At 31.3% G+C, this 13056-nt stretch overlaps 1 protein-coding gene across 1 annotated transcript; it reads left to right on the top strand.

Annotated features, from left to right (window-relative positions):
• Window positions 1-8035: 8035 nt before the first annotated feature.
• On the top strand, window positions 8036-8837 carry LOC125851324 (osmotin-like protein OSML13). Its single transcript, XM_049531108.1, has one exon. The coding sequence runs from the start codon at window positions 8046-8048 to the stop codon at window positions 8736-8738; it is 693 nt and encodes a 230-aa protein (XP_049387065.1). The 5' UTR covers window positions 8036-8045; the 3' UTR covers window positions 8739-8837.
• Window positions 8838-13056: the final 4219 nt, after the last annotated feature.

Here is a 13056-nt window from a genome sequence, read left to right as displayed (position 1 = left end):
GAAATTCTGGAAATCCAAGTTCCATTCCAGTTATGTCAATGAGTCAAGGGGTTGATTATAGTCATCTTCTGTTCTTGAGTCCTGCTGATATCAGTGGGGTTAAATTTGATTTCATTCCAGCTTACTGGAATTGAGAACTATGCTTTGTGGAGTAGGTCGATTAAATTGGCACTACTTGGAAGAAACAAGATTGGTTTGGTAGATGGATCTTGTAAGCAAGAAGATGTAAGTGTAGAATTAAGAGGTCAGTGGGAAAGGGTGAATGTCATTGTTCTCTCATGGCTTCTTAATTCTGTGTCAAAGAGTTTGCTAGGAGGAGTAGCTTTTGCATCATCAGCTCAAGCTGTGTGGAATGACTTAAAAAAAAGGTTTGATCAATTAGATGGATAAAAAACCTTCAGTCTACACAAAGAAATTACAATGTTGCAACAGGGTACAAATTCTGTGTCTGTATACTTTACAAAGCTAAAAACATTATGGGATGAATTTGAGACTTTGGTACCACCTCCTGGATGTAATTGTGAAAAGTCAAGAGGTCTTGTGGATCATCTAAATCGCCAGAAATTGTATCAGTTCTTGATGGGATTGAATGAGTTATTTGGACAAGCAAGAAGTCAGATCTTGTTGATGAATCCTATTCCTACAGCAAAATCAAGCCTATGCTATGGTAGTAAACGATGAATGTCAAAAAATGGCCTCAAGTAGATCGAGTATAGGCCTAAGTTCTATGGGTAGTACTGGAATGGACCCTCTGGCAATGTACTCAAGAACTGGTGGAGGCTCTAGTTCCCAAGGTGTTAACAAGTTCAAAAGGAACTTTCCAGTGGTGTGTGATTTTTGCAGATGTAAGGGACACACTAAGGATCAGTGTTATAAGCTAATTGGGTATTCATCTGATTTCAAGTCAAAAAGGAAAGTGAATACCAGTACAGGAATTAGAGCTTACATGGTTGGAAATGATGTTAACAACACAAGAAAAGGTGATTATGAGGATGTGTCTGGTAGAGTTTCTTTCAATTATGGAGGTAACACTAATGTACCTGTGAAAAATCATATGAGTAATATAGAGGAAGGTTCAAACCAGTTACAAGGGTGTAATTTCACCAAAGATCAGTATAGTCAAATTCTCCAAATGCTGAAGCAGAGTCAAGGAGGTGGACAAAATTCAGAAGATTCAAGCCATGCACATGAAACTCAGGCTAATACTGCAGGTAAAGTCTTGTTAGTTTCTGAAAATAGTCAGGTCTGGATTGTAGATACTGGGGCATCTAATCATATGGTGTCTAATTTGGATATGCTTACTAGTAATTCTGTTATCAAGGTTAAAGAGCCAAAACCTGTATATTTACCTACTGGGAAAGTGTCATATGCGTCTCATACAAGATTATGTAAAATATCTCCAAGAAGTGTGATTACAAATGTTTATCACATACCAGAGTTCAAGTACAACTTGCTATCAGTGAGTAAGGTGACTAAGGAGTTAAATTGCTTAGTCACTTTCTTCCCTCATTTTTGTGTGTTTCAGGAGCTTTACACTGGCAAGGTGAGGAAAGTTGGTAAAGAGGAGGATGGTTTGTACCTACTGCTAAGGAATTTGTCAAAAGATCAATTGAAGCACCAGTTATTTGTTGTACCTGAAAAGAAACTAGAGATACAACAGTTATCAGAAAATGAATTGAATGTATGGCACAAGAGGCTAGGACATGGATCTGCACAAATGTTGAGTAAAGTTTTTCCTGTTAATTCAGAAGTAGTGAATAAAGTGCTAAATGAGTGTATTGTTAGTCCTTGTACAAAACAAACCATAAATATGTTTCCTGTTAGTAGTATTAAAAGTAGTCAAATATTTTATTTGATTCATTTGGATATATGGGGTCCATACAAACAGGCAACTTTTGATGGTAACAGATTTTTTCTTACAGTAGTTAATGATTTCTCAAGAATGAGTTGGTTATTTCTGTTAAAAGGTAAAGCAGATGTGTGTGTAGCTTTAGATTATTTTTTGAAGTTTGTCAAGACACAATTTGACAAAGTGGTAAGGAAGGTAAGGTCTGATAATGGAACTGAATTTATAAATGATGTATGTGCTACTTTGTTTAAGAAAAGAGGTATAATACATCAGAGATCATGTCCTTATACTCCACAGCAAAGTGGAGTAGCTGAAAGGAAACATAGACATCTATTAGAGGTGACTAAAGCTCTAAGGTTTCAGGGCCATATTCCTATAAGGTTTTGGGGTCAGTGTGTGCTTGCAGCTGCTTATTTGATAAACAGAATACCTAGCAGAGTTCTGGGAGGTAAATCTCCATATGAAAGGATGTATGGTGTTAAGCCAATGATATCCCATCTTAGAATATTAGGTTGTTTATACTATGTTAAAGTGTTAACTGAAACTGATAAACTACCATCTAGGACAAAGGCTGCAGTATATATGGGGTACTCAGAAACTCAAAAGGGTTATATCTTGTTAGATTTGACTTCCAACAGTTTCTTTGTGAGTAGAGATGTGATATTCAGAGAGTCGGTCTTTTCATTCTTAACTGTTTTAGATAAAAGTGAAAAAGGTCATTTTGTAAATCATTTGGATAATGATATGCTGAATGTAGAATGAAAGTTAGGCTATGATAACATGATTGACAAGAACAAAGTTAATTAGGTGTGTACAAGAAACTCAATGTGATAAAGAATTAAACAGAGACTTGACTGATAATATTGAACAAAATACTGTGGAGGAAATAGTTCAAGGACAGGATTGTATGTCTAATGATCCTCAGACAGTGGTGAATAGAAGGTCTACCAGAGGAGTTCATCCACCAGTTTGGATGAAAGATTTTGTGTCCTTAAGTATGGGCAAAACTGTGAAGTATCCTATAGAAGAGTGTGTTTCATACAGTCACTTATCTAAGTCTTACCAAGAGTTTGTTGCTGCAACTTCTATGCTAACTGAACCTACTTCCTTTGCTGATGCTAGTATAGATCCTAAGTGGATTGAAGCAATGCAAGCTGAAATACAAACATTACAAGATAACAACACTTGGAAACTAGTTGAGTTGCCTAAAGAGAAGGTTGCTATTGGATATAGGTGGATCTATAAGATTAAGTACAAGTCAACTGGAGCAGTAGAAAGGTACAAAGCAAGGCTGGTAGCCAAGGGATATAGTTAGAAAGAGGGCATATATTATAAATAAACTGTTTCTCCTGTAGTAAAAATGGTCACAGTAAGAACCATTCTAGCCTTAGATGTGTCCAAGAGTTGAAATATACATCAAATGGATGTATATAATGCATTTCTAAATGGTGATTTAGAAGATGAGATATATATGTCTATGCCACAAGGGTTTTCCAATCAGGGGGAGAATATGAATAAGGTATGCAGATTGGAAAAATCATTGTATGGGCTTAAACAAGCACCAAGACAATGGAATAATAAGTTTGCAGAAAGTCTACAAAAGCTGCATTTCAAACAAAGTCAGTATGATCACTCCTTGTTTACAAGGAGGACAACTGAAGGGACTACAATTATCTTGGTTTATGTTGATGATATTTTAATAACAGGAAGTAGTTTAAAGGTAGTGGAGGAAACAAAAAAGTCCTTACAACAAAGTTTTAAAATGAAAGATCTAGGAGAGTTGAAATACTTTCTTGGGATAGAGTTTGTAAGGTCAAACAGTGGAGTTGTCATGCATCAAAGGAAGTATGCACTTCAACTTATTTCTGAAGTTGGTTTATCAGGAGCAAAGACTACAGGAACACCTATGGATGTAAATGTAAAGTTGACATCAAAGCAATATGATGATCAAACTGGACAGAATCAGAATGAGCCTCTAACAGATCAAAGTACCTATCAGAAACTGATTGGGAAGCTGCTATATTTAAATATGACCAGACCAGACATTTCTTTTAGTGTTCAAACTTTAAGTCAGTTCCTACATCAACCAAAGAAGTCTCATATGGATGCAACACTTAGAGTTGTCAAATACATTAAAAGACAGCCAGGTCAAGGTATATTACTATCTAGCAAGTGTAGTAATGAAATTGTAGCTTATTGTGATGCAGATTGGGCAGCATGCCCTCTTACAAGGAAATTTGTGACTGGATATGTGATTAAACTTGGAGAGTCTGTGGTGTCTTGGAAAGCTAAGAAGCAAACCATTGTGTCAAGAAGCTCAGCTGAAGCTGAGTATAGGAGTTTAGCTTCTACTGTGGCAGAGTTAGTTTTGGTTGGTTGGAATGCTGAAAGAATTAGAGGTTGAGGTTCAGTTACCAGTTCAAGTGTATAGTGACAACAAGTCTGCTGTTCAATTAGCTTCTAATCCAGTCTATCATGAACGTACTAAGCATATTGAGATTGATTGTCATTTCATCAGGGAAAAACTTCAAGAAGGGCTGATTAAGATTACTTATGTTTCAACACATAATCAGCCGGCTGATTTTCTAACCAAGGGTCTCAACAGGCCACAACATGACTGGCTACTGTCCAAGCTAGGGGTATTAAATATATTTACACCACCTAGCTTGAGGGGGAGTAATGAGATAGTTAAAAAGAAGGAAAGTATTGAGAGTTAGTTAGGAATACTTCAAGAAGTTAGTTAGAAGGTAGTTACCAAATTGTTAGGTAAGTAAGTTAGTCAAGGAGAATATAAATATGTAGGATTTAGTCATTGTATAACCACTTCAAGAATGAAATTAAAAAATAGACTTTCATCTTCTCCAACTCTATTATTTTTATGATTCATAGTGAATATCTTCAAAACCTAATTAAGTACCCTGTCTCATATTAGTTATCAACATTATTAAAGACGATGTTCATTTTAAAATACTTGTCAATTTAAAAATCAAGATATAAAGAATTAATTTATTTTTGTCCTAAAAATTAGGAGTGAGTGTTTCTGAAAGTGATACGGAAAAAAATAAAGGGTTAATTAATTAAAAAAATGTCACCTTTGGTCAGTAGACGCCACCGACAGATTGAATTTTTTGTTTCGTTTGGTTGTAAGCATTTGATTGTTCCTGTACTTTCGTTAAAATTAAGACGTTTGAATCTGAATAAAATATTTATATACTAAGATGTTATAATTGTTTTATTAAAATTAAGACGTTTGAATCTGAGTTAATATTTATATATTAAGATATACATTAACACTCCCTTATTTGGCGATAAAAATTTACATATTAATTATATTTCCCTATTGTGTATAGAACACTTTATATATATATAACACAAGTTCATGACACAGGAGAATGTATTTGCAAGGTCATTATTTCAAATTCAAATGGTAATTATTTCCACTAATTTAAGAAAATAATATTTATTTCGTTTTAATTTATGTGGATTTTTTTTAGTCAGTTTCAAAAAAATGATAAGTACCTTTTTTATATTTAGTAATATACTTTAACTTTAAAATACTTTTTTTAATGAGATGATTTATTACTATTTATATCTTATTTTAGATTATAAATTTCAAAAAAATCATTTCTTACTACTCTGTACGTAATTAAATAATAGTATCACATAAATTGAGACGTTTATATCATCCTCATCCAGACTTTTCCAACCTATCAACAGTAAGTTTAGCTAGTTAGTCCTCTGCTTTGAAACCCCACAATGTCCCAAAAAGAATCACCTAATTGTAGTGCTTTGATAATTCATCAAAACAAATACTCATGAGTAGTTAATAACTATTCTTTTCAATTCTTAGTTAGAAGTTTCAAATTCGAATTTTGATGCGTTGAATGTTTTATCTTTAATTTAAAATTTTTAACGAGAATTCGAATTTAATCGAATTCAAAATAAATATCGAATAATAGGAAGGAAGTACACAAAAGATACGTTATTGTTCCTCAAGTCATGAATAGTGGTTTGTGGAAAATTTTCGTGATCATTATTCCACATCCACATTTTATTTTTCATGGATTAATTTTTAAACCATAAGATATCTCTTGGAAAAAATTAGAACATTAATTGAGATTATTTTATAATTCAAAATAAGTGAATTACTTAAAATTTAAGAAGGTTTTTGAGATTTTTTTTATATATTTACTCTTCATTTAATGCGATTTAATCACTTTACATTTTCTTAAAAATAGTCTGAGAATAATCAAAAGAGTATTGGGGGAAAATAATCTTTCATTTATATCATTAAATATTTTTTTCTTAATGGATGTGATATCTCAATAATTCACTTAGCTTAATATGGACTAGAGAGAGAGTATAATTTTTAAAATGATTGTCTCAATTTATTTCTCACTTTAAAAATTCAAAACAAAATTTAAGTATGTATTTTTTTAGTTTCAACAATTCAATTAATTAGAAATGGAGGGAGTACTAATTGTTTGTTGAAAACTACAAACAATTCAATTTTATGGAGACACATAAATAGAGAAATACAGTAAACATTCAATGAAGAAAAGTTATATTTCAAAGACATAAATAAGGGCAAAACACTCAAAATTCTTCCTAATTAATATTTTTTTAGGAAACATGTAAAAAATAAACACGACAAATAATTTGAGACGGTCGCAGTAGCAAGTTAAGCTCGTACTGATACAGAGGAGCGGTTCAAGCACTTTAGTGACTTAAAAGCCAAAAATTAATCGAAGGTCTTCAACTTTTGAATAATAATAATAATAACACTGGTTTTTTTAATAAAAAAAATTAAAGTCAATTCTTCTATTTTTTTTAGAATACAAAGTTTCTAATATATTTCTTAAAAAGTTATGCAGAGTTTTGTTTTTCCTTTCATATGAAATAGTTTACTTTTTAATAAGTAGTACTCTCCATTTTCAATTTGCTTATCTTATTTTTTGACTAGATATGATATTTGAAGTTAAATAAAAAAAAACGTTTGAATTTTATAATTTTAAATTAAAAATTGAAATAGATTATACAAATTTTTTTTATTTTAAAATACTTATAATAATATATTATTGCTAAAAAAATAAGCCCCTCTAATTTAAGGCATTTGTACGACTCGTCGTGCATTGACGAAGACTTTGATTTGCAAGCGGTCGATTGCAACTTGAATTATGAATTTAGTATGCAAATAAATATTTCACATTAATATATAATTGAAAATTAAGAGAATCTAAATATAGTATTTTGAATATTCTTAATTGAGTGAGACTTTTTTAAAGAAAATAATACTATCACACAATATTAAAATTTTCTTCATCCCGTGATTATATATCTACATGAATAATGGATTGAAAATTTCTTCCCAGGAATCAATATCTGTTATTTGTGTTGAGTCTCGATAAATTCAAATTTGTGCTTAAAAATTTCCTCTGATTGTGAAAATAAGGATCGATTTCTTTTATCTCAATTTATGTGACATTATTTCCCTTTTAGTCACGTTCAAAAAAGAATGATTGTTTTTATATTAGATAACACACTTCAACTTTAAAATATTAATTTTTTCTTAATTAAATGATTTATAATTACATAAATTATATCTTATTTTAAATCATAAATTTCAAAAGATTCCCTTATTTCTTATTTTTACTCCGTACTATTAAATATTATCACATAAATTGAAACAACGTTTTCGGACTTTTCCAATGTATCAACAGGAAGTCTTGATAGTCTTCTGCATTGACAGTTCTCCTAATATAATTAACTTTGAAGCCCCACAATCACCTTAGTTAGGTAATAGAAGTACTAAGAGAAACTTTGTTTGATTCAAAACAAACAGTTAATGATAATATATGCAGGCAGCCGGCAGGGGAATATATTCTTTATGTTCGTTAATCAAAGGTCTTGTATTCGAATTTTTCCTAGAGTTACTTTTGACAGTGAACGTTATATATTTCATACGGACCTTTTTAACAAGAATTCAGATTTAATCAAACTCAGTAAAAAGAAGGTTCCGAAAAAATCAAAAAAATTCCATGAAGAATTAAATGCGGACGTGGAATAGTGGCTTGTGGAAAATTTTCCTTTATCATTATTCCAATGTAATATTATTGATATATGTGATTAATGTACAAGGTGCCACACTCCTATATAAGCTGCCCAATAACTTGTAATAATATCAAATAAAAAAAAAATGTCCACAAACATGGGCTATTTGAGATCTTGTTTTGTTTTCTTCCTCCTTTCTTTTGTGACTTATACTTATGCTACCTCTTTTGAGGTCCGAAACAACTGTCCATACACCGTCTGGGCGGCATCAACCCCGATAGGCGGTGGCCAACGTCTTGATCAAGGTCAAACTTGGGTCATCAATGCACCGGGGGGGACTAAGATGGCACGTATATGGGGTCGTACTAATTGCAACTTTGACGGTGCTGGTAGAGGCTCTTGTGAGACTGGTGATTGTGGTGGAGTCTTGCAGTGTACCGGGTGGGGTAAACCACCAAACACCTTAGCCGAATATGCCTTGAACCAGTTTAACAACCTAGATTTCTGGGACATTTCTTTAGTTGACGGATTTAATATACCGATGACTTTCGCCCCGACCAATCCTAGTGGAGGAAAATGCCACTCAATTCAATGCACAGCAAATATAAATGGTGAATGCCCTGGTGAACTTAAAGTACCCGGAGGATGTAACAATCCTTGTACCACGTTCGGAGGACAACAATATTGTTGCACCGAAGGTCCATGTGATCCTACTGACTGGTCGAGATTTTTCAAACAAAGATGCCCTGATGCATATAGCTACCCACAAGACGATGCAACTAGCACCTTTACTTGCCCCAGTGATAGTACAAATTATAGGGTTGTTTTTTGCCCATAATTAATACCACAATAAAGCATATTTTGCTACAAATTAAATGGTATGAAAAATTACCAAAATAATAAGTATCTAAACTATTTTGTGTTAGTGTGATAATAATTTCTAATGTGTGTAATGCATACACACTACCTTCAACTTATATGTTTTTGATCATAATGAATAAGAAATAATATCGTTAATTATGTGTCGTTACTTATTTACTTTACTTTAACATTTTCTTGCCCTTTTTTGTTGGTTGAATTTGAAACTAACTAATGAATTACTTGTCCGTCAATTAGTCACTTACCGATTTTTCATTTATAAACATGCTAAATTGACGATCAATAATATGTTTTTATCAATTTTCAATTAATTGCCTATTGATCCTTAATAATTTTTATTAATATAATATTTATTTTTAAATATTATCGATACCAGTTGAAAAAAAATCATGCGTACAGTATAGCTGGTGAGTAGAACCTCATCAACTCAACAACTTCAGAACAAAAACATCAGCACCAAGACATTAATTATAAAAGGCAAAAGAAAATGGGTTTTGTATTTAAAATATAAAGTCATTATTATATAATTAGGAATAAAAAAAGTAGTTTTAATATAATTTTATAAGGTTATTACTTATTAGTTTAGCCATTAACTAAAGTTTTATAATTAGAAACCGAACTGTTATCCTAATAAATTTGTTTACAACATCATTTAAGAACTGTTAACTCAATAACCCAAAATTAATAAACCAATAGAGTAACATTTTTTTTAATTCAATTTTTATCGGTTAAATCTGTTTTACACACATCTAAATATGGACTAGTTGAAAATAACTTAGGCAAAAAAAAAGAAAAAGAAATTTTACCCTCCTTCCTATCTTATGTTAATCACCATTTGTTCTCAGTAAGTCTTATTCTCGTATAAAAGATTATAACTGTTACAAAATTTTAAAAGTAGGTGGCAATCCATCTTAATTTGAGAATAGACGAAATCATTTTGTTTTGATTCTTCTTTATGGGTGATCTGAGAATTTTTCTATTATTCTTCCAAATGAAATTTCAATATAAAACAGACATATCAATAAAAATCTAGACACATAGAAGTATTAGTTAAAATAGGATATGAGTAAGATTTTTGTTGTGCTTTCACAATTTTTCTTGCCTATCAACCAAAAAACATTCCCTGTTTTCTTAATCTGCTGGCAGAGTTTTTTAAATAACTTCAATTCTCTACAAATTAAAGAATTAATCATTTTTGCAGATTACTAAAAAAAGAATTAGCTATGAACTTTCTCACGATCTATTCCTCCTCCAATTTAAGTGGCTTGTAAATTTCTCCCTTATAGGAATTTTCCTTATAATCATTCTATCCATTTAATTCTTCATGGAAAGAGTCACAAATTTCCACAAACTTATGTAGTGCAAGTTTAAATGTCCAAGATGCCAAAAGTTGTCACACCTAAGGCTTGCAATTGGATAGGACTGGATCAACAGGACCGGTTGTATCGGAACCGATCCTCGTTACCGGATTAAATTATCGAAACGGGTCTTATCGGAACCGATTTTACCGGAATTTTCCGAATGTTTCGTCCGGTCCCGTAGTTATCGGATAGGAACCGATTTGGACCGGATCGAATCCGGTTCTTATCGGATCATTGTCATGTACCGATAATTTTTTTATTTTTTATTAACTTTAATTATTATATAATATATATTATTAATTATTATAATATATATTATTAATTAATAATATTATATTATTAAAAAACTTCTATTTGAAACTTTAAACTTTAAAGTTTCAATTGAATTTAAGTTTAATCTTTAAAGTTTAAAATTGACTTTAAAGTTTAAATTGAATTTAAAGTTTAAACCTTAAAATTCAATTTTATATTAAACTAATATTAAAATAGTTGAAAATTAAATTTGTAAAATGACTTGAATTAAATATAAGAGACTATTTTAAAAGAAAATCAAGGCGAATAGCCGTATATTTGTTCAAATAAATAAATTGTACAAATACAAATATTAGAAAGAGTACATAATCTAGGTATTGAATATTAATTATTGTACAAATAATTGAAATTTTTTTGAAAATCTCTTCGAAACTTTTGTATCATTTCAAAAGAAATATTTTTTGGAACTTGTATTTGTCGTTTTTCTTCCATTACTTCCATGCCATCATCACTATTATCACCAAATATTTCATCTATTTCGTCTTCTATTTGGCTACTTAATTGTGGTAGTCCGGTATTTCTTCTTTCGGCATTGATCCAATCTCGAAACAACACTGATATTTCCAAAATATCCTTTGCTAATGAATATCGATGATCTCCAATCATAAATCTCGCTACACTAAAGGCTTGCTCCGAAGCGACCGATGATGCTTGAATCGCTAGCACATCTCGAACAATCCTAGCAAGGGTCGGAAATTGATTTTCACGATTCTTCCACCATACTAATATTTGAGCTTGTAGTTGTCCTTCTTCATGCCTAATCTTTTCCCGTGCCTGATTGAAAAATAAATCAAAATCATTATTGATAGAGGATTCAAGCTCAAGATAATCATCCATAAAATCATCAATATCATCACTTCTAGGCCCACAAGATGGAGGTTCAACTATTGAAATATTTTTTTCCATAGCTTTATATGTATTATATAACTCTCTAGCTTTTGTAGATATGTTACTTTTACAATCTTCAACACTAGTAGTTTCATCATCTTTAATTTTTAAATTTGCATAAATCTTTTCAACCATTCTTTCAATACCTTTTAATTTGTAATTTGGTTGAATGTAGTAGCAATCAAATAGATTTGAGGAAGAGGGAAAAAATATTTTTTGAATTTTTCAATCATAAAAGCAAGTGAATCTTTAAATTGATCTTTTCCTTTATATTTTGCAAATTCAGATGAAATAACACAAATATTTACTAAAACAGAAGAAATAGTTGGATAATATTGACCAGAAGCAGCATTTGTTGCTTTATAAAAAACACTTAAAAATTCAATAAGTTCTTTTGTATTTTCCCAATCTTCATAGCCAATTCTTAAATTCGGATCCGCATTATGAGCATTAAAAACTAATTGTATCAGCTCTTGATAAATATAAGCAACTTCAAGCATTTCAAATAAAGAATTTCATCTAGTGCATACTTCTTTTGGAACTTTTCTATATGCAAGTCCACATTCTTTGCAACGATTTTTAAATTCTGTCATTCTAGCTTTTATTTTAGCTTTAAAAATCCAATTACAAGCAAGTCTAATTTTTTCACAAGAAATTCCAAATTGAGAAATTCCATCTTTTACCACCAAATTATAAATATGTGCGGCACACTTAATATGAAAAGAATCATTATCAATTGGACAAAGTCTACATTTTAAATAATCACTTGCTTTTAAATTATTAGAAGCATTATCTAAAGTGACACTCATTATTTTATCACATATTCCATAAATTTGTAAAATAGAGCTTATTTTTGTTGCTATATAAGAACCTGTAACACCCCAGAAAATTTTTCGAACCAAGACTCGAACCGTTCAGCGTAGTGAATGAGATTTTTTCCAAGGAATTAAAAATTTCTTAGGTGTTAAGTTTACTAGATGTAGCACATTGAGTTCCAAAAAAGAATTAAATTGGAAATAGCAAAATCTGAAATTTTGCAAGTTAAGCTAAGTATGAGTTTTGGGTCGACGTCAAACGACCATAACTTCTAGTTCAGGATGAGTTAGGTGTGATACCAGATACCGTAGGGAAGATCTTTGAATTATCTTTTTAACGCCACCGAGTTTCCTCAGTTTTGAGTTTGTATGAGGGAGATATGTCCATTCAAAGTTGGGCTGTCTAGATAAGGAAAGTCAAAACTGGATTTTAGAGGGCTATTTTGGTCTTTTCCTTACCCAATTAGATTTAATTCATTTTTAATAATATTTTAGGGGTCTAATATGATTAGGTTTAGTTTTATTATCCTAGTTTACGCCTAGGGTTTTAGTTGAGAGTTCAAGAAGAGAAAAGAGAAGGGATTGAAGCGTTAGTCGAAATTCTTGAGAGTTGTTGCGGATTGTCGCCATGGGTTTGATCCCTAAGAGGTATGTTAGCTTCCATAGTATTGGGTTTGTTCACCCACATGCCAAACATATTATTTTCAGCGAAGTTCAATCTCAAAAAGTTGAAGGATTTAAGTTCTTGATAGGTGTTCTTGAAGTTCATTCTAAATCTTGTTTTGTTGGGGTTTTGATGATTTCTTGAGATGAAAGTGATTGTTTTGAGTGGATTAGTGTGTACTTAGGTTAGGTAATTGAATCTAAGGAAAATTTGAGAAAAGAAATCGATTAAAAGTGA

Source organism: Solanum stenotomum, unplaced genomic scaffold (assembly GCF_019186545.1).
Source record: "Solanum stenotomum isolate F172 unplaced genomic scaffold, ASM1918654v1 scaffold24438, whole genome shotgun sequence".
Taxonomy (NCBI): domain Eukaryota; kingdom Viridiplantae; phylum Streptophyta; class Magnoliopsida; order Solanales; family Solanaceae; genus Solanum; species Solanum stenotomum.
This window is presented reverse-complemented; position numbering and strand designations above follow the sequence as displayed.

Bases quoted from the DNA above. Each gene is read 5' to 3' on its own strand.
- LOC125851324 (XM_049531108.1), top strand. From the start codon at position 8,046: ATGTCCACAAACATGGGCTATTTGAGATCTTGTTTTGTTTTCTTCCTC.